Genomic DNA, 22,730 nt, shown 5'->3' on the forward strand with positions numbered 1-22,730 from the left:
CTTGGCCCTTGACTTGGAAGTGACACCACTGGAAAGGACATAATTCCTGTCTCTTGGCTCCACCCCCAAATTTTAGTGAGCCACGAAGGAGAAGTGTAAAAATAACCGGGCCACACGAGGAAACCCTAGTTTAATGCCAGCCATATGTACTGAACTTGTACTGAACACTCATGTGATGGTGATGTAGAGTGAACAGAAAGCACATTTGCTGTTTTTCCATATCTCCATAGCTTCTCCATAACTTATGCAGTCTTTTTGCACTTGAGTTAAGCAGACAATCTTCACTTTCAGTGTGTTCATTCTTATTTGTTTTTGATAATTAAAGGGTAAACTATGTTTTGTAGCTAGTTTTGACTGTAACAAACACTTAAAATGCCATCCTAAACAGAGTTACAGCCTTCTGAGTGAATATCTTATTAGGATGGCACATAAAGCAGGTGCTAAACAATAACAATTTTTTTTAGATTGATAGTGCTTCTGTAGATGCTTAGGGGGCATGCTTACTGTATATCGTTATAGTAATCATGTAATTATCTCAACATTACAATAATAGAGGCTATGGTGGTCTGGCGTGAGATGTTTTTGACTTGTTGAAAATGGGATGCACATACACATAACAGCCTTTTTTGCAAGTTTGATAAGAAGTTGACATAACACTTTCAGACCTTGCCTGAGCTATATATACAACTACCTCTAGAGTTAGAGATTTAGGAGGGCTGGACTCTTTGAGGAAGAAAATATTTTGGTTATATGTAGTTTGTATCTCCTATTTACTCTTACGCCTGATTAGTGTAATGCTTTCTTTTTCTGTGTTGTGTTCTAAGAAGAGTCTTCAGAACAATTTTGTAATAAATGATTGCTTCTTTGTCATTATAAAGTGGTCGTTTTTATTGGCTATATGTACGTATATTGTAAACTAAAAAAAAAAATCACCAAATTGGAGTTTGAAAGCTTCAGATAAATTGTCTGCATGAGTCTCATTGAAATGAGTAGGTTTTATTATGAGAAACTCTGAGCTTACACAGCTTTCCTTCTTAGTAAATACAAGCTATTATTGAAATACTTATTGTAGGTGCCTAATTTACAAGGTGACCAAACTAGACTTCAGGGACAATGTTTTTAATTTCAGCCGGCAACATAAAGTTACTGGCAAGAATTAACAAAATAAGTCACATGGTTTTGCATGTAGACTCTTGTGTTTTTTAAAAGCTAGAATTTTAAAAGTAGAGCCAGAGGTCTCAGCTAAGTGCTATGTCTGATTTTTACATTGTGATTTCTCTTCTAACTAGAAAAATATCAGCAGTGGAAAAAATGAGGTTTATCTTAAGTATACTGAAACTAAGGCTGTAGTCTGGTCTGCAGTTAGGCTGCTTAAATCCTATTGAAGTCAACAGGGTTTAAACAGCAAATTTAGGGTAGAAATTCAACTTTAGTACATATCACCAGAACTCCTTTCCCAGGGCAGTTTGTTTATATAGGCAGTGTCATTGCTCCCTTGCTTGTATCGAGTGCCAGAGAAAAGCAAAAGACATTCAGAGTTCTAGACCAGCTGTTCAGCAAGTAGTCTTCAAAGCTGGAACCAATAAAATATCTATTTATTTTAACCAAAAGAAAAAGAAGCCTGTTGTGAACAGTGGCCGGGATCCAATCCTCCCTCTTCCATGTGTGGGTGGAAAGAACTTCTGCATGCACACAGCAAAGGAGGGGTATTTCCTTCCAGCAACAGCTCCTTCCACCTCATGGGTTGTTATTCCAGAGGACTCCCCCCTCTCCCGCAGTGTGAGTTTTCTAGGAGCTCTGGGAACTGCCAACAAATGGGGAGAGCAATAAACCATCTGCAGTTCTTTGAATCCCACCCATAATAGATTAAAAGAGGGGGAAATGGACAGAGTTAAACTGATGTACAGTTAGAATCAGAGGTATGCTCACAGGACCTCTATTGTAACACAAGACCAAACAAGTTGAGAAGTACTAATTGTATGTCCTGTAAAGTTTTCCTGGTTTTATCTAATATGGCATGCTGGTTAGCAATATAAGTTGTGGCTCCCTTGTTATAGCACATCAAATGGTTCAAGTCCAGAATAGAGGCTCACAAGTCTATAATGTCCTTGCCTCCCAGTAAACTTACAAAAGAAATCCCAAACCCTGTCATCATGCAAGGAAATTCACCATATCATAATCCTAAGTGATGAACTTTTTTTGTTTGATTGGACACTTTGTAGATCGCAGATATGTGCAGCTAAATGCTCCAGATTTTGTGTGTGTGTGTGGACCAATATCTAATTTTTAAACTACCTGTTGCCTGGAATTTTTTCCTGCATTATTGTCCATCTTCATCAACAACTTACTCGCTAATTTTATATATATACGTATGTGTGTGTATATATATACATATATATTCCAGAGGAATATATTTATATATACACACACACACATACACTTGCTGGCTGCTGAGCAGCTGGGCTACTCAAGCTGTTCTGCCAAGCTGGTATTTGTCAGTGGCAATTTCTCCTATTGGTCTCTCCAGGATCCTTCATTTGCATTTCCTTGAAAAAATGCCTCATGTCCCAATTGACTGGTTCTAAAAGAACGGCCAATCGGAATTCAAGAATCAGGATCCTGGAGAGTAATGGAAGCATGCTTTAAGCTCAGGCCTACTGAAAGTGAACACAGCAAATATGTAATAGGCCTACTAACAGTGAACACAGTAAATACATAACAAAAGGACTTTATTCTAAGACATATAGAGAAGCCACTGATTTCCTTTTTATGCACTGTTCACAATTTCACACTTTAAACCAGGGCTTTATTTTTGTAGAAAAAGCCCAGCAGGAACTCATTTGCATATTAAACCACACCCCCTGACACCAATCCTGTCGGAACTGTGTTCCTGTGCGTTCCTGCTCAAAAAAAGCCTTGCTTGAAACTGTTAGACTAAAAGTAGCTTCACAGCTCTGTGTTACAGATGGGTAAACGTTTTAACCAAAAATAGTCTGTATTTATGCAGTAACCAAGACAGAGGTTCCGTCCTATTCTGCATTTCTCTCCTGCCTCCATTTCTCAGATTATGCCTGTTCTTAACCAGTAAGTTTGCTGTCATTGTATATAATTATATTATTCCATTTAGTTGTTTTTGTTTATATTTATATCTGCTTGGGTATATGGTTCTGATTGTTTTCAACAGTTCTGCACCTTCTCATATTAAGAGTTGGACTTCTTTAGGGCTGTATGAATTACCAGTAACAGTAAACACCAGAATCATGACTTCAGGCTGCCAGTGACTGCTTGGAGTTGGATGAATATTAAATTACTAGTACTGCTCAGAAAAATATGAGGTCTGATTGTAAATGTAACCATGTAGGTCCACTACTTTACTTTCTTTTCTCTCTAGCGTTTCCTAGCAGATAGTGAAATAGTCTATGGTGTTGTGGTCTGGAATCACTATTCAGTGGTGAACACTCAAAAGTAGCCATTGCTTAGTAATATTTACAGATTCAGTTCTGTAACTGTCCAAAACTAGTCCAAAATTAAATAACATTATTTCCTTACTGTGCTGTGAATCTTGGTTAATTGTTTTCTTCATACCTTGGATGAAATTTGTAATCCTATGAAATTCTGCATACTTAGAAACAGTGAACAGTGGTAGAACTTTATGTTTTTATTCCTACAAATAGGAATAAAGAGTGGGGGTTCATTTATTAAATTTTTTTTGTGCTTTTCAATCTACAGTCTTGCAGATGGGTCAGGGGCTGTGGAGAGTGGCCAGGAACCAGCAACTTCAGCACCAGGGATATACAGGGCAAGGCTATCTTTCAAGAGAACATGGTAGAAGAATAGCTGCTAACAATGTTTCAAATGCAAACCATCGGAAACATGCCCAAGGAGGCATTGACATTTACCATCTGTTGAAAACTCGGAAATCAAAAGAACAAGAAGGGTTCATCAACCTGGAAATGCTGCCGCCTGAGCTTAGCTTTACCATTTTGTCATACCTGAACGCAACAGACCTCTGCCTGGCTTCATGTGTGTGGCAGGATCTCGCTAATGATGAGCTTCTTTGGCAAGGGTAAGTTAATGAGAGGTCATGCATATAGGTTACAACAGGCTATTTGATCCACAATTTCTTCTTCACACCACTTTCTTTTTTAAACAAAACATCAGAAGTGAAAAATTGCAGTACAGTTAGTGTTAATTAAAAAAAATCCTTGCTTCTATTTAAGTAAAATGGAGTTGGGTACAAAAATATCATCTTAAACTTGATCAAAGCAGAGAATGATTGAAATTCAGAGGCAGTTAATTATTTTTAATGGAGACACCGAAAGGAGTGAGAGATATTACTTATTTCAGAGGAGATTAGTGTTTTTGCAGATCTCATGGTAGAAGACCGTGCTAGCAAAAGGTCTAGTGGGCTTGCACAAGTAACACATATATTCCTAATCTAGATCAAAAACCATTATGGGTATGTCTAGTGCTTCAATTCAGCAGAGCAAACTTTACACTATTCAGTTGCTTAGTAAAAGTGAAAAGTTGCAACCCCTGGTTTACTTTAGAAAATTTAAGACCTAGTGAGTTCTGCTCATGCAAGTATTTTGAAAATCAACACTTTGGGTCTTAGAAAGTTGCCATCTATCTGGAAAAGACTATAATTTGATAATGAACTTGTATTTGCCAGTAGTGATTTGAAGATGTGGAAAAGTTGGCTTTTCTTTCATATTTGCAAACTTTTTACTGGCGTTTGAGTAGTTGTTCACAGAAGGCAAAATATGGAAGAGCTGACATTATACAGCTTCCAGGCATTATGTAGATGTACATTAAAAATGATAGCCACACTGATTTTGTTTTTGACCCCCGCCTCCCAAAGACCATATTGTATTTGACCCTGTGTCAACTATGGGGCTTGGAAGTGGAATAAAAATACTAAAGATAAATTTAGCACTTGTTTGTCAGTAAAAACTTGCTTCACTAATGAAATTAATTTAAAATGTGAAACAGAGCCCTGACCTGGATAGCCCAGGCAAATCCAGTCTTGTCAGATCTTGGAAGCTAAGCAGAGTTGACTCTGGCAAGTACTTTGGTGGGAGACTTCCTTGAATACCAGGCTTTAATCAGCCCCCAGTAGGGGTCAGTCACCAAAACAGGATTCCCATTCTCCCCCTGGGGGTGAAAGTTCCCCCGCTTTCAGGGCCTCCAATCCCCCACCATGGCACTCACAAGCAGGGGAAGCACCCAATGTGCCAAGTGTGATGGCATCACCCAGAGATTATGTTATCACACCAGGCATGTTATGTGGGAGACGCTCTAGCATTTGGATAAAAACTCATAGTTTTCCTTTAAATGATAGACATGCCTGGCTTGATGTCATTGTGGCGTGTGTGGTTTACATGCACATCAAAGATTCCTGATAAGAAGGTCAGAGTCCCCCACCAGCAGCCAGATAAGATTGGCAACTGTACACTAGAAGTTGCCATGACTTCCAGGTATACTCACACAGGTACATATTAAAACTTTTTAAAAATGTAACAGCTTTAAGTATAGCTCAATAAAAATTGCTATGTTCAGGTACAAGATGTATGTGATGATAATATTAGTGTCATAGGATTACTGAGTGGGGTACCTCCTGGGGAAAACCCAGTCTAGAAAAAAAACTGCTGGAGAACATGATTTACAAAGAGATGCGGTTCGGAAAGTAGGTATAAGAGAGAGCTTTCGCCCAGTGAAATTGACAAAAGAAAATACTTCTTTACTCAACAAGTAATTAAATTGTGGAAATCATTGCCAGTGGATGTAGTGATGGCCATTAGTGTAGCTGGCTTTAAAGGGGGATTTTATTCATGAATTGGCTACTAACCATGGCGAGTTAAGGCAACCACAATATACAGAGGCAGCAGACATCTGAATACCAGTGCTAGGAGGCAGCAGACCTCTGAATACCAGTGCTAGGAGGCAGCACAAGGGCCTCTATGCCCTGTGTGTAGTCCCTCCACAGCAACTGGTTGGGCATTGTTTGAAGACCATGATGAATTAGATGCATCACAGGTCTGATCCAGCATGGCTGTTGTTGTGCTGTTGAAATGGCATCCTAGGACACCCACAAGACAATGGGAGATATTTTAGAATCAGTGGTTCAGGTATATTTTCCATCAGTGTTTTCTGTGAGTCTTGCTAGAATACTACTTTATTCCTTTGTTTCCCCTTCCCTCCCTCATTGCATTAAATTTTGAAACCATGTTGGATCTGAAGTATATTGTATATTTCTATAAGTGCATCATGGTAGATAATGTGCATTAATATTTTTGTTACACCTTGATAGACTGATGTGGATTTTGTTTAATGTGAATCATTGTACAGCTCATAAATTAACAGATTTAGAAAGCAGAATAACAAGTAGGAAAAACCTGGGCAAAGTTTACCAGCAATTTGGCCTACATAGACTTGACAAATTTGAATGAAAATGCTTAAGATCATCTTGCACAGTCAAGTTTGTGTCAAGCATTCTTAGTGAATGTCTTTACTGGATTTCATGGAACATTGTCACAGGTACATAAAGAATACAAAGAATGACTAGTAATTTAAGCATCATGCTGCACATTTAAGTGCTATCTACTGATTATATATTTTGCCAAAAGGGTAAAAAAGTATGGGGTTGTGATCATGAATGCTCCCCCCACCAACAAGCACACCAGTTCACATTCCTTCTCTGTGTAATGATTGATTTCCTGGAAGAAAAGCTGCTCTTTACTAATGCATAGTTGGGTTATTATTTTTAAAATTCAAGGTTAGGGTCAATTGATGTTTATATTACTTACCCAGTTAGTCTCTGCAGTATTAATGAGCCTGTTAAAATGGGAAGCCAAGTACTGGATTGCACTGTTAAGCTCTTACATTATGAAGGCTTATATGTGCTTTCCTTTATCCGTTGGTACATTGCAATATGTAAATGTAGGCATACATGTTAGGGAAGGTTTTGAATCTGAACATTGCTATTGGTGTTCTCTGACTGCATGTGAAAGTGTTTCTTGATTATAACCAGAGAGATTCATTTCTCAGCTGTTGCACAAATCCTGTATTCTTACAGTGAAATCCTAAGCAGTCTAAGCCCATTAATTTCTGCATAGAATCTCACTGTAAATTATCTGCTTTTGTTTGTCAAACAGAATGAAACATTGGTACCAAAAGCATATCTGAAGCTACTGACTCTGGAGTAGCCCCGCTAAAGGCTGGAATAGGTTGCTTAAGGAGTGTCGTCTTAAGCAACCTTTTAAAATGCTACTGCACTGCTGTGTAAAAATATTCAAGGAATTCTTATAAATTTTCAAAGTTTTAAAAAGGAGATAGAACATAGCATTATTCTTACACTGAGTATTCTTCTTCAACTTTTGTAGATTGTGCAAATCCACTTGGGGTCACTGTTCCATATACAATAAGAATCCATCTCTAGGATTTTCTTTCAGAAAACTGTATATGCAGTTGGATGAAGGAAGCCTAACCTTTAATGCCAATCCCGAAGAGGTAAGTGACGAGCAACTGTCATTAATTAGAATAGATAATAATTCTGATGTTCTTGTTTAATTTTTCAGTTGCTTTTCAAAGCATAACTTGCTGGAGTGTGACATTCCTCCCATGATGAACATCTAGAGAACATTGGTTACTAGAAACTAGGATCTTGAGCATAAGGTTTTTTTAAAATATATATTTAAATTAAGATCCATTTGAACTTGCTTCCAAATCAAATTCCAATCAGGTTTGGGGATGAAAGAGAGAGAGACATTATATTATATTCACTCTGATTTTAGGATTATGAATAAATTGAACTGTTTTCTTGCACAGTAGAGAATTAATACATGCAGTTCAGGGGACAATCCAATGTTGTAACCTCATTTCTTAACCAAAGCTGTAGTTTTGTTTGTTTTTTGTCTGAAAGGGTAGTATGATGTGCACTGGTGTTTTACTTGGAAGAATTCTTAAATTGTGATATTGCTTCCAATGGTTTTCTGATATTAAAACACATTTGGAATCTGTATTAGAGACTATTTTGTACTTGACATTTGTGTATTAATTTTCCATGTATTTAGATCTTTCATCACGTGCATTTTCTAATTGCCTGTTTGCTTTTTCTGTCTTGTAAATATGTTTTGTTGTTGAAAGGGATTTCAATTTTGAAGGATAAATTTTAGATCAAAGTATACATTTATGTGCAGTGAAATTATACCACATTAACAGCATTTTGCATTCTGAGTATTCATAAGTTTTAGGCTACTGTACTCAGATATTTAGATATAAATCAGTTGTACAGTTGTATACTATAAAGGCTGTACAGTGCTGGAGATAAAGTTGTATTCAGGTCGATCAGTCAAATTCTGAATAAAAGCTGGGATATTATTTATGCAAAGCAGATGCTTTGTCACTGAAGCACAGCCCTTCTCCTGAACATGTGGCTCCTTTATTCTTGCAAATAAAAATGCAGCATTTCACTGACAACCCTTGAACATTTTGTTAGGTGCCATAGATATTGTGTGTGTAAACTGGATTGAAATACCATTAGCCAATCTGTTCTTACGTCTACTACATAAGTTCAGTTTTTTGGTTCCTTCACACTATGGCAGCAACAAGTATTGCTGAAATGGTAGCAGTAGTTGTTGTTGGGATTGAGGTCAGGCTCCAGTGTGAGAGTATCAGGGTACCTTTGTGCCAGGGTTAGGCAATCTGGCAGTGTAGAAGCAGCTCACAGGAATAGTCTTCAGACAGCATTAAAAAGTGGTATCTCATCTTCTTTAATTGGGAAAGATATTTTATCTCTTACATTAAATGTCTTTTGGACTGTAAGATCATAGTGAGGTCCATGATATTGAAGGGAGCATTTAACTCCAAAGTTTCATTTGTGCAGCCTTTTTAAAGGTTTTAAATTGAAAACAAAAGAGCTGGAAAATTTGGTAAAATATTTCTGTAATATGGAAGTAATAAAGGAACTGTACAAATTACATTGTTATGACAAATGCTGGGTCTGTGAGTTTTCTGAATACATTTTTAACATTTGGAATGGTATCTGTGGCTTCAAAACATGCATAATGTGCATATGCCTGCACTGGAACATAAGCATAAAATCATGCAGTTATCCCATATATGTCATAATTTGAAAGTGCCTGCTATAAAACAAAAAAGGCTAAATAATACATTTCAGATTAGATTTCTTTATGAAACCAACTTAGAAAATTAAATATGGGTCTATAGGAACTGAATGTCTGTAATGTTGTTTTTAAAAAGCAGTGCTTGTTGCGGCAAGCATGTATCCTGCTGCTTTAGTACATATAAAATCTCAGTCTTAATGACACTAATATTTTGTATGTGTATAAATTGGATTGAGCATGCTCAAATGTAGTTTTAGAGACAGAATTTCGACATAATGAGCCTTTATAATTGTTAGGATTTATTCCATACCAAATTATCTAGCTGAACCTAAAAAGCTAACCTTACATATATAAAACATCTCTTTGTCCCAGGGAGTCAACTACTTCATGTCCAAGGGAATACTGGATGATTCACCAAAGGAAATAGCTAAGTTTATCTTCTGTACGAGAACCTTAAATTGGAAGAAACTGAGAATCTATCTTGATGAAAGGTAACTTGATTATGAAAGGGGGGAACACTATTCCATTTATTTAAAAGAATTGCATATCTGATTAGAATACTTTGAAGCAATGAGCTGGTTAGCAATAATGAAGCTCAGGATATTCATTTTCCATTCTGTTTTCATCATTTGACCAATAAAGTGTGCTCAATTAAGCAAAAATGTATCACTTAGAAATTACAGACGCCTAGCATTGGTTAGTTTAGCTTGCTGGATAATACAGCTCTGAATTTGGACTCATACATCAAATTCTCTAAATTGGCACAGGGAAAGTGATCCTTAAATTATATTGACCCTCGGTTTTAGTGCTTGGGCAACTATAGTCATGTGTAGTTTTCACACTCCCCCAATATTTTGTCCATGTATCATATTCAGGGTTTGCTAGGAACAATGCTACAACCTCTTTTTGTGCCACAAGAAGAGAGAGGATAGCTCATCCATAAGGAAACAGTACATTGAATTAAGTAACAATCATGGGGCAACTTTGAGGCATATTGTTTTTCATTTAACTAAATCATGTAAAGAAACAGTATAACAGAATTTCTGGCTACAGATATGAGAATGTCTGCACATGGAATTCCAGGGTGTTACAATCAATACTCTAAGCTGTGGAGTCTTCAAAGCAAAAATTCTACTTTGTGAGATACTGAAATTAAAGTTGTGAGTGAGTGATTTGGCTACCACATAATTTAGTTTGCTCTGGGACCATCCTTCCTGAGCTAAGACAAAAATATGTGAGCTGGAGGCTTAAAAACTGTGAGCTAGCTCACACTAACTCAGAGGGAACGCTGGTTACAGGGGTATATTCTTGTTCCTCAACTTTCGTTAATTACAAATCATTGTGTAGTTTTGGGTGTATGATTTCCCCTGCAACTTCTTGTCAGAGATAATAGTCCTGTTAATGTGTATTTCGATGCCTACCTTGAGATGAAAGCAAGGCAAGAGCCTCTTATCTATCCAGCCCATGAAAATTCACAGCCAATCTACAAACATTTTTCCACAATCACCCTGTGTTTCTCTAAGGTACTACAGGATTTATTGTTGGTCTGTTCAGGAGGCCATCTTTTCAATGAAGGCTTCTTGTTTGTGTGCTTCTTGAGTAAATAAATGACAGGTCATAATGTGTCAAGAAGTTATTATCACCAAACAATCAAACATGTAAACAGAAACTACAAAAGTAACTATATACACTTGGAAAACTAACTGATTATTCAAAGTGTTGTTCAAGCATGGAATAATGTGATAATAGCCCAGGGAATGAAAAGGGTATATAAGGATGTTAGAGGGTTTTTTTTTCCACTTTAGAAAAGATTGGCCCATCAGTGCTGTCACTTGCAGTGGTGATTCCTGTTGTGACTTGCTCCTTCTTTCCATATTGTCATCAGTTCTCTTATTGTGTTGTCATTTGCAGCTGTTTTGTGTTTTATCCAATGTTCTCCTTTGTAAACATGTTATGTGAAAGATTCTGTTGCTGTTTACTGTTAGCTGTAGAAGGCTTCCTAAGTTTTAGGACCACTCATTTCTAATGTGAGCATGCAAATGTTTGAAGTGTGTGCAGTTCTGTGTACATTTACTTGGGATGGAAACTTTTATTAGTAAGCATGCATTGCACTAGGTTCTGATGAAGATAGAAAGATAGGGTATATATTTTAAAAATAAATTGTAATAAATCGTTTGAGTAATGTCAGCTAATTCAGTAATACTTTGGAAGTATTGATATAATATGGTTCACACTTGGAACCTGGAGGACTTGGAGAAATGTCCCAGGTGTTTTAAGGATACCTGGAGGACTAGCCACTGACATGGAAACACAGATTTTTAAGATGTGGAGAGTTTAAGTGTTAAATATATGCTAGAATTTCTCATGTTGTAATTGCAGAATAGCTCCATAGTGGGAGAAAGGAATCAAATATTTCTCTAAGGTGCTAGGTTGCTATTCTGTGCTAAAAATAGAGTAAGTTCTTTCCACAGGCTGAAAATAAATTCTAATGTAACTTTTTTCTCTGAAATTTCTTTGAATAATGCCAATCGATTCATAGATGTTAAATTATATGTATTATATTACAGTGTTGAAAAGTAGCCTTTGACATGGGTTTTCCAGCATTAGTTTCAGGTATCTTTCTGCATAAGGTGCCAATTCTAGCAAAATATTTTCATGTGTCTGCCTTTTTGAAAATCTGTTGAAGAGCAGTTCTGTGATTTAAAGCATTACATCAGAACTGGTACTTAAATGGCCTTATTTTCATGGGACCTATATGGACCTTCAGCTGAGTATATTAGCTGTTAATTAATTTAGACTACATTTAACTGATTGCTGCTCTCCATGCATATTGCAACTAGTTTACCTTTGAGTCTGTTTCTTTACCCTTATCAAGCTGCACTGAAGCTCTCTTTCATTTCACTATTTTAGGAGAATGACTGTATTTTTATGGTAATCATCTTTCTAATGGCTAGTGTTAAATGGAATTATTCTGTATTTTATCTCAATCTACTTTTTAAATACCATTTTGCTATTATATATACATAGGAAAAAAAACCATTGTGTATGTCAGAACATTATCTTTGCATTGCTCTTATAAAGATCAGACGCCTGCTTGAATAGGGATGATACTGCTTCTGTAATCTGTACCCTACCAGCCACACCTTTAGTGCTAAATATTCAGAAAGGCTACTTTCCGGGGAGTGAACCAACATACTATAAATTAGTTATGAGTAAAGTTGCATAGTATGAAGCTTAAAAGCACACTGATTGTTCTAGCTGAATATTCTTTACTTACTACAAATGATAGAAGCATTTTGCTTGTTTTTAAAAAGGTCCTGTCTTGTTTCTGAATTTGAGTATACAGTTGTTTAAAAAGCAGACATTTGTGTGTTCTTTTTTCTTCAAATTAGGCGAGATGTTCTTGATGATCTTGTGACACTACACAACTTCAGAAATCAGTTCCTGCCAAATGCACTAAGAGAATTTTTCAAACACATACATGCCCCTGAGGAGCGTGGGGAATATCTTGAGACTCTTATCACAAAGTTCTCACACAGATTCTGCGCTTGTAACCCTGATTTGATGAGAGAGCTTGGTCTTAGCCCAGGTAAAAAGGGGGGCTTGTATTCACTTTATATATAGTTTGGAGCATCAGTTTATATTGTAAATAAGACCTGACTAAATATAGCTTAGTAATAAAATTAATACAGCTTATTTCCTAGAAAATGGATTTAGGTTTGGAGTGTAAGGCTGAAGCCAGCACAGATTTGCATGCTTTGTAATTTTAGTGTGGCTTAACTATTGCTTCCTTAAACTGGTTGTTTTATAGAAATGAACCAACATAGTATGTGCTGTATTCAGGGTTAGGTAGGCATGAATTCATATTCTTTCTGCTCAACACTGGCATTTAGCCACTCAGACTGTTCTTATACACAATTTAATGCCTTGGAATAAGGGATTATGAGGAGCATATTGCAAAAAACATAAAGACCAACAATAATTTTTTTTTCAAATATATTAGAAGCAGGAAACCAGCCAGGGAGGCAGTGGGGCCTTTGGATGACCATGGGGTAAAAGGATTACTGAAGGAGGATAGGGAAATGGCTGAGAAGCTGAATGCATTTTTTGCCTCCGTCTTCACTGTGGAAGATGAGAACTTTTTGCCCGCCCCAGAACCACTAATTTTGGAAGGGGTATTGAAAGACCTGAGTCAGATTGAGGTGACAAAAGAGGAGGTCCTACAACTGATAGACAAATTAAAAACTAATAAGTCACCGGGTCCGGATGGCATACATCCAAGAGTTCTGAAAGAACTCAAAGTTGAACTTGTGGATCTTCTAACAAAAATCTGTAATCTTTCATTGAAATCTGCCTCCGTTCCTGAGGACTGGAAGGTAGCAAATGTCACCCCCATCTTTAAAAAGGGTTCCAGAGGAGATCCGGGAAATTACAGGCCAGTCAGTCTGACTTCAATACCGGGAAAGTTGGTAGAAAGCATTATCAAGGACAGAATGAGTAGGCACATTGATGGACACGGGTTATTGAGGAAGACTCAGCATGGGTTCTGTAAGGGAAGATCTTGCCTCACTAACCTGTTACATTTCTTTGAGGGGGTGAACAAACATGTGGACAAAGGCGACCCGATAGATGTTGTTTACCTTGACTTCCAGAAAGCTTTTGATAAAGTTCCTCATCAAAGGCTCCTTAGAAAGCTTGAGAGTCATGGAGTAAAAGGACAGGTCCTCTTGTGGATCAAAAACTGGCTGAGTAATAGGAAGCAGAGAGTGAGTATAAATGGGCAGTCTTCACAGTGGAGGACGGTAAGCAGTGAGGTGCCGCAGGACTCGGTACTGGGTCCCATGCTCTTTAACTTGTTCATAAATGATTTAGAGTTGGGAGTGAGCAGTGAAGTGGCCAAGTCTGCAAATGACACTAAATTGTTCAGGGTGGTGAGAACCAGAGAGGATTGTGAGGAACTCCAAAGGGATCTGTTGAGGATGGGTGAGTGGGCATCAATGTGGCAGATGCGGTTCAATGTGGCCAAGTGCAAAGTAATGCACATTGGGGCCGAGAATCCCAGCTACAAATATAAGTTGATGGGATATGAACTGGCAGAGACTGACCAAGAGAGACATCTTGGGGTCGTGGTAGATAACTCACTGAAAATGTCAAGACAGTGTGTGTTTGCAATAAAAAAGGCCAGCACCATGCTGGGAATTATTAGGAAGGGAATTGAAAACAAATCAGCCAGTATCATATTGTCCCTGTATAAATCGATGGTGCGGTCTCATTTGGAGTACTGTGTGCAGTTCTGGTTGCCGCACCTCAAAAAAGATATTATAGCATTGGAGAAAGTCCAGAAAAGGGCAACTAGAATGATTAAAGGGCTGGAACACTTTCCCTATGAAGAAAGGTTGAACGCTTGGGACTCTTTAGCTTGGAGAAATGTCGACTGTGGGGTGACATGATAGAGGTTTACAAGATAATGCATGGGATGGAGAAAGTAGAGAAAGAAGTACTTTTCTCCCTTTCTCGCAATACAAGAACTCGTGGGCATTTGATGAAATTGCTGAGCAGACAGGTTAAAACGGATAAAAGGAAGTACTTCTTCACCCAAAGGGTGATTAACATGTGGAATTCACTGCCACAGGAGGTGGTGGCCACAAGCATAGCCAGCTTCAAGAGGGGTTTAGATAAAAATATGGAGCAGAGGTCCATCAGTGGCTATTAGCCACAGTGTGTGTGTGTGTGTGTGTATATCTTTTTTTGGCCGCTGTGTGACACAGAGTATTGGACTGGATGGGCCATTGGCCTGATCCAACATGGCTTCTCTTATGTTCTAAGCCGCTAAGGTCTATGTCAAATGGTTGCAGACTGACCAGAGCTCGGACTTCCAGTTGCCCACTGCCAAGCAGCTAGCTGGCAGGAGGGGAGAATGGCATGAAAGGGGGGGGGGGATTGCCAGCAGCTTCTGATGTCACTGCCCATGTGCCATCAAAACGTCGCCAGGAAGTTTCGTTCAAATGCCAGGGCATTGCCAGTAATGCACTTGTGTGTGCCAGACATGATGTCATTGTATTGCTGGGAACATCGCTGGCCTGGACCTCCACCCACCACTGATAAGTCCCCCAGCTGATCGCTAGGGGGACCTAGCAACCGTAACCAGAGCTAAATTATTATGAAAAAGCATGGTGCAGTGACTTGGACAACCCAAGATAAAGGCATATATCCATATAAAGAACAAGTATGAAATACAAGTTAATCAGTATGTTACTCCATAATAGCAAAGAACAGAATCTCAGTGTTGAGCAGCAGAAAATATCTGATGACGGTATATAGGGACCAAATAGGATGGCTGTCTCCATTATACCTGCATTCTGAACTTCCAAGAGTATCTGACCAGCCACTGTTGTTGACTTTGGTCTGATCTAAAAGGCATTTTTAATGTACTACATTTAGTGGCTAATGTACTGATTTGTATAGTCATGTCCTGAAGAACTGAGAAACCTTTTAGATGAAAAAACTGTTTAACTTTCTTTAAAACATAATTTCAAATTCTCAAAACCACCTTTTTGTTTTGTCTTAGATGCTGTGTATGTACTATGCTACTCTTTGATCCTGCTTTCCATTGATCTTACTAGCCCTCATGTGAAGAATAAAATGTCAAAGAGAGAATTTATCCGAAACACACGCCGTGCAGCTCAGAACATTAGTGAAGATTTTGTTGGGCACCTTTATGACAATATATACCTTATAGGCCACGTTGCTGCCTAAAAAGCACAATTTGCTAGGACATGGAATTTGTAGTTTAACAGAAATTAAATCTACCCAAGGAATTAATTTTGCTAGATATGGGGGTTATATTAGTGCTGGTCATTCTAACCTCTGTCTCCAATGCAAATTTACATGAGCAACTTTTTATTAGAAATTTACCATGAGAACTGAACAATTGCAGGGTTTTTCCCTTAATTTTGCTTACAGTTTGCACAGACATTGCCATTAGTCTGACACACTACTGCTTCTGAATGTTAAGCTGACATTATGATTTTAAACTGACAAGATGGTGGACTTGTGCAGTAGATTTGCTTAAAAACTTTAACTAGATTTCTTTCTTTTTTAAAAAAAAGTAATGTGTACATATTTAACTAAAGAGATTTATAATCATAATTATTTTATTGTAAAATATTTTAACTAAAGTTTTTCCTGTTTCTCTCTAGAATATGACTTTTGTATTTATTTCTTTACATTTTAGAGCTGTTCTTGTTAATTTTGTTGCTATTTTCATGGAGTGTTTTTAAGGTGCAGACTTAAAAAGATTTTTTCAGATGAAAACATTCTAGATTCTCAGTTGCCATTTGCAGCAGTCCTAAGAGAATTGGATCTCTAGCTATCTGATTTTTGTAGCAGGATTAGATTTGACATACAGAAAATTATGGTGCTGCCTAGAAAATGAAAATAATTTTAATAATAACAGATGATGCAAGGACACTATTGTACAATGGCATAAATATTCATTTCTTGAGAACCTGGACAAGACATAGTAAGTTGTTCCCTGGTTTAGTGCTAATAATCACTCTGCTGTCCTATGCTATCAGTACAATCTCTAGCAATGTGCAAACAACTCATCTATACATTGACTCACCATGGGGAGAGACCTGCTTTCTGACTGACTGCCTAGTCATCTGCATAGTGTATGCACAGTCCCTGCTCCCAATGAACAATGATGCTGTATTCCAGTGGCTGCTGGACACACGAGGAGGCTAGAGAGACTCATGCCTACTCTTCCTGCCTGCCTTGTGAGTCAAAACACTAGTCAGGTCATCTGCACAGGACTCGTCTGAAGAACAGGGAAGGCTGCCTGATTTATAGGTCGGCAGCAGCATTACAAGCAATAAATTGTGCTCACACAACTGACCTGCACACTGAAAAAAATGTCTGCTGACTTGGTGAGACTGCCCTCCTGCCTATCAATTGTAGCTAGTGGCCATTACTTACTGCATTCCACAAATAAGGGCAGAAGAACCCATTGACTGGACAGCACAGATGGTGAGAGGGAGTGTATTTAGAGAGCAGTCCTAATCATGCATATTTGGACATAAGTTCCATTTTATTTACAGGGGCTTACTCCCCAAAAAATGTTCATAGGATTTCAGCCTTATGCAGTTACTGGCTCTAGACCCAAGTTAGGAGCACCAGTATGAGTTCTTGTACTTTGAATGGTGTTGTAGAAGAAGGAATTTCAGCAGGTGCATTTTATCTCCTTCCTTCAGGGCAAACTTCATCAGCTATTTTTCTTTTCTTGAAGCTAGTTGAGTTCTCTGGAACTATCTTAATTTTGGAAAAACCAATACATTCTCATTTTCAGGGACTATTAAAGTAGTTGTGTACCAAAGAACACTTTGCTTAATTGAGTCCAGCCATCAAACACATGGCAAGTTGAGACCTAATCTGAAAGGCGTAAAGGACCTAAAATTTCTACAAGCAATCCTGTCAACTGAAAGCATGTAGGGATATGAGATGTGGGAATTATTGTTGTGTAAGTCAGTTATGCAAGGGCTTCTGCTTTTTCCCCTAGGACTGCTTTGCTCTCAGAATATGCTGCAGCAAATTCAAAAGTTGGTACAGAAACTCAAATGCAGTATTTGTTTAAATACACAAACAGTTTAGAAGATGATAATGTCCTTAATATTTCTGTCAAAGGTTTTTTCCCCAAAGAGCAAGAATGTTTAAGAACAATCTATTACATTCAATGAATGGCAAATAATATTTTGAAAATACAGCTTGGAAGGCAATAAAACACGTAAGAAATACAATGCTGACCAGTACTTTATAATGCAATGTTTATACTACTTATTATAACTGGTTTTTTTCACTGAGTGGCATTCATGCTTTATATTTCTCAATGGGAAATCTGCTCAGGGTTTTGTTTTACATGAAAGTAGTTTCAGACTTCCACGACTTCTCACCTAATTGGTGAATTCTTCTCCTTCCCCCATCTCCTTTTATGGCTGTTTTAAATAAATACTGCACCCAATAAGCTTTAGATTACCAAGTTTTTGATTGCTTTTGGAAAATCATCTCCCCTAATCTCCAAAGTACTATTAAAGTGGACATAGGACAGACTTAAAGGATTTCCTGTTTCTTCATGCACAGTTTGGTTTTGATTTAAGGAGTAAGAAGATACAAGCTTCAAAAATCTACATGCAATTATATCTCTGCCATTGTGCTTTAAAAGGCTTTTGATATTATCAACCAGTTGCGGGGGGGGGGGGGGGGGGAGGTAGGGGATAAGTTTCTGGCTGGAGACAAATTATATCAGAATAAACAAAACAAAACTACTCATAGCACAATATTACAGTCCTGCTGGTTGGCAAGCACATGTTAAAGCAACCTTACTGAAGATAGGCCAGGTAAGGTCTGGTTTATGATGGTGCTTGGATGGGTGACTTTTTGAGAGTCCTGTGCAAGCTGCTGTGAGTTCCATGATGGAATGTAGGTAAGATGAGAATGAAATCATTATTATGGTTACAACTGTTCTGCATACAGTACTATGTGGATCAACATCAGGGTGCCTTTTGCAGCCAAGTCATGAGCAGAATCTCTTCCCAAAACATGGGGTTAATTTCTGCTTGTTGTGAAGATGTTCAATAAAAGGAATCTCTATCCAAGAAGATGGTAACTGCCCTGCTGGGGCGAGTTAAAGAATGCCACTTTCAGCAACACTCGACATTTTCCAGACCCAGCTCAAGAAGTTGATTTTGACTTGCAAATGAGTACACAAAAGCTATAGCCTACACAAAATGGTTTATTATTCTGCTCATTTGCACTTGTTCTAGTAATCTATGGCAAATAGATGGCTTACAAAAGCTTCTTTGAATAGCCATCTAGAGGCAATTAGCCAAGTTGCTGTTTTGAAGCCTTTCCTAAATACTTTGAGAAGTTTGAAGAACTCTTAACTTGCACATTCAGATCAACTAAAATGTCCTTATCTGTAACCAAATCTGTAGGATACCCACAAAAGAGAGGATACCCTTTAAACTTTAAACTCTCCCTTTGCCAGCTACCCAAAGTATTAGCATTTTCAGAAAAACTGACTCAGTTTGGATTGACTTGTGATTTAAGTTAAGGAAGCACAGATTTCAGGAACAAGATTCATCATTTTTTTGTTATAACATCTTGTTTTTACCCATCCTGAATAAGGCAATGGAGCAAACTTGAAATAGACTTGGGGAAAAAAACATGTTCCTAAAACAGAGACCTGTGAATAGTTGAGGTTAGAAATAACAATTATTGCCTTTATATACTTGCATCTCAGATCTGTTTATTTAGAAACCTACAAGGCTGGGATATCAGATCTTTTTTCCAAAGGCATTTTCATTTGTAAGTTAGGTTTTTTTGCTTGGCAGCATCAGAGGGGAATGTTGGATTTAATTTAAAATGATTAATGAGATTTTGTCAGACTTCTGCCCTCTACTGCCACTGCAGTATGTCAGCACAACAACCTGGGAAACCCGGACGCCACTCTGTCGCCCCAACAGCTTTCCAGGAAAAAATAAACCCAAATAGCCAGAGCCAGGTACTTGTCAATGGTATTGTCTTCTGACTGCTGACAGTTAAATGCTAAACTAAAATATTAACATGTTCACAGCAGAAGGAACTTCCTTTTAGTTTGTTTGTTTTTTAATGCTAGAGACCAATATTCAGTGGAGATTTTCAAGTATCTGGGGTTTTTTTCTTAAGAAAGCATGTAATTTCTGATAGTTATAAGGGGAAACAAGGATAACAGAAAGGAGAATGTGTACCTTGTTGCTGAGACTTTCATATGTATTTTCTTCAGTGGAATTGTGAATAAGTGATCTCATTTTAGGATACAATATAAATCTGAGTATAAGATGCTAGAAATGGCCTTTTATGCATCCTTAATCCAAGTGTGATGCAATGATCAAAGGAGATGAAGAAATAATGGGAAGTACTGCAGGCTTAAAGCATTTAACTTAGGCAAGTCGGCATATTTTATTTATTTAAAATATTTATATCCTGCCTCTTAAAAAGTTTTCAAGGCAGATTACAATCTGTTCTAAAATGCAATCAAACTTTAAAAAAACAGTCATTAGAATGAAAAGCTAAAGCATTAAATGTCAATGGTAAACAGTAGGAATAAAAGCAGCATACAGCTAGGGTATTAGAACCAACAGAATATCTATTCACAAATCTAGAAAGGAAAATATGCAGCTCTTATTTTATACAATTGCTCTCACCTTACAGGAGTTGGGCCAATTACTAAAGAAGTTATCTGCTGTTTTTGTTTGTTGCCTTGCAGCCTAATTGTATTGTATTAGCTACAGGTACAAAATTCTCTCTTAGGACCTGTCAGAGGAGTGCGTATGATGCACATAGAATATTCTATTTTGCTATCGCAGAATTTTTGACTACAGGCCTGTTTAAAAATCTTATTCAGTTTTGTCGGATTCTAGCCATTGTATATAATATATAAGAAATCCAGGGCTTTTTTGATAGAAAAAGCCTAGCATAAATTCATTTGCATATTAGGCCACATCCCCTTACATCACCATAGTTTCATATAGGGCTTTCTGTAGAAAAAGCCCAACAGGAATTCATTTACATATTAGGCCTCACCCCCTGACACCAAGCCATCCAGAACTGTGTTCCTGTGCATTCCTGCTCGAAAAAAGCCCTGAAGAAATCTATTCTTGGTACTTTTTAAATACTGTAGACCAACAGTTTTTAATGACGAAGCAAGGAGACTTGCTTTAAATCCATTACTTTATTATGCTGGTTTTCAGTAATGTTTTAGATATTGAAAATTCATTCTAACTGCATCAATATCTGAGCTTTCTCTAGCTTGATATGCCTAAGTTTTGGACTGGTGAAATTTGGGACCAATAGTAAAAGTGAAAACTGTACTCATAATATTTGGGATTTCTGGAATAAGAGTCACCCAAATAAGGGCATGTGTTAAAAGTTGCTCATTTTATGCTAACCATCCTTGTAGAGTCAAATGTAGTGGTTCATTTCTTTGTTAGAAGAACATGGATAGCTACTAAGATCCTGCTTTCTGTTACATCTTTACAAGTGGCACTAGGCAAACCTGTTGGCAGGCGCAGAATCAAAAGCCATTATGAGAACAGTTGCAGGTAGGTAGCAGGGATATGGAGGAAGCAGCAGGATATTCAGGAAGTAAGCCTATGACCTCAAGGAAGCATTAAATACCACTATCAACTAAGACTTGACATATTTTAAAGCTGTTGTATGATGCCACTGGCATTACTCCCGCCCCAGCCCCAAGTCTAAGACAACATGCCCACTTAAAGATTACCAGAACTGTATGTAGATCCTACAAGGACACAAATTAGTTTACTAGGATCCTATTCTTTGTTCCATTCTGTAGCTCATCATTGCATAGATGGTCTTCTGCTGCAGATAGAATGCATTATTTTGATGCTTGTCATTTTTCAGCTCACTGATTGTCACTGATATTGTGTGAATAAAAGCACCTAGCCCTGGTGGAGTCCACTCCATGGCAGATGGTTGCCTCTGTAGCAAAAAGCAGCACTACACAATTAAAAGCAAAGTAATATTTTTGATGGTAATGTTTAAATATCTGTGCAGTCTGCTCTGAGCTTGGTAGAGATAGATCACAAAACCTACAAAAACACTGGGGACAGAAGCTTGTACCGACCTGTGAAGCACTAAAGCAGGACTTTATTCACCAATGAACTCACCAGTTGATCTGAGCAATAGTGGGATTCCACTGTAAGAACAGAAACATTTCTGCCTCCTTCCTTCTATAGCTTCCTCCTTTGGTAACCTCTGAAATGATGCCAGTGGACCCCCACCAAGATCACTGCTAGATATACTAGATTTCTAGAAGGAAGGTGTATATATACAAGGATGAAGCCCAGTATTGCTCTCCACCAGCAATAAAGGTACCTAGAAATCTGGGGCCTGTACCTTTTCCCGTCACTGAATTTTCTCTGAATGTCTTCAGTTACTCCTATTCAATCATACACATGCCAACATATTGTTATATGATATGTCAGAAAAAGAGGAAAATTAAGAAGAAGGATCACCAAATTAGCTAGGTTTTCTTTCTGCCCGCTAAAAATGTGAATGAATGAGTGAATGGGTTCATGTGATGATGGCAGTGGAAGCCATACAAATAACAAACTCTCCTGCTTATAAAAAAAAAAAAAAAAAACATTTTAAGCTATCCTGTTCCCCCCATTCACCTTTTCCCCCCCTACAGGAAAACAAAAATTAATCCTGCTTTCATGACAAGTCTGTGGTAACAGCATACACTGAGGGTAGAGGCATCTGCCAGGACAATGGTTTCTGGTAGGGCCCTCCACCACCAACCCCCACTCCTCCTCTTCCGCCACCTGCCTGTGCAGCACCTCACTTGCAAGTGCTCCACTTTCTATGCTTTTGGCTGCCCAGCACTACCAAAAAAGAATGTGCAGGTGATGCAAGCAGTGCTGCTAATGGTCACAGCACTGCCACTCCCACCTGCACCCACCACCCAGTGCTGTTTAGGAAAGGGCATGCAGGTGACCTGTGAATGTGGGCCAGAAGGCAGATGTAAGCAGGTGTTCTGATGGTAGG

General features: G+C 38.0%; 1 protein-coding gene across 1 annotated transcript in view; it reads left to right on the forward strand.

Moving 5' to 3' along the window:
• FBXO8 (F-box protein 8) overlaps positions 1-16,323 on the forward strand; it is a 25,257-nt gene extending 8,934 nt beyond the window's left edge. Inside the window, exons 2-6 of the mRNA XM_060246529.1 lie at positions 3,730-4,066; positions 7,383-7,509; positions 9,498-9,616; positions 12,518-12,714; positions 15,694-16,323. Of these exons, the coding sequence (XP_060102512.1) occupies positions 3,738-4,066; positions 7,383-7,509; positions 9,498-9,616; positions 12,518-12,714; positions 15,694-15,881 (960 nt within the window). The 5' untranslated portion in view covers positions 3,730-3,737 and the 3' untranslated portion in view covers positions 15,882-16,323. The remainder of the gene's footprint in view (positions 1-3,729; positions 4,067-7,382; positions 7,510-9,497; positions 9,617-12,517; positions 12,715-15,693) is intronic.
• Positions 16,324-22,730: the final 6,407 nt, after the last annotated feature.

The sequence above is a fragment of the Heteronotia binoei genome, chromosome 9 (assembly GCF_032191835.1).
Source record: "Heteronotia binoei isolate CCM8104 ecotype False Entrance Well chromosome 9, APGP_CSIRO_Hbin_v1, whole genome shotgun sequence".
Lineage (NCBI taxonomy): Eukaryota > Metazoa > Chordata > Lepidosauria > Squamata > Gekkonidae > Heteronotia > Heteronotia binoei.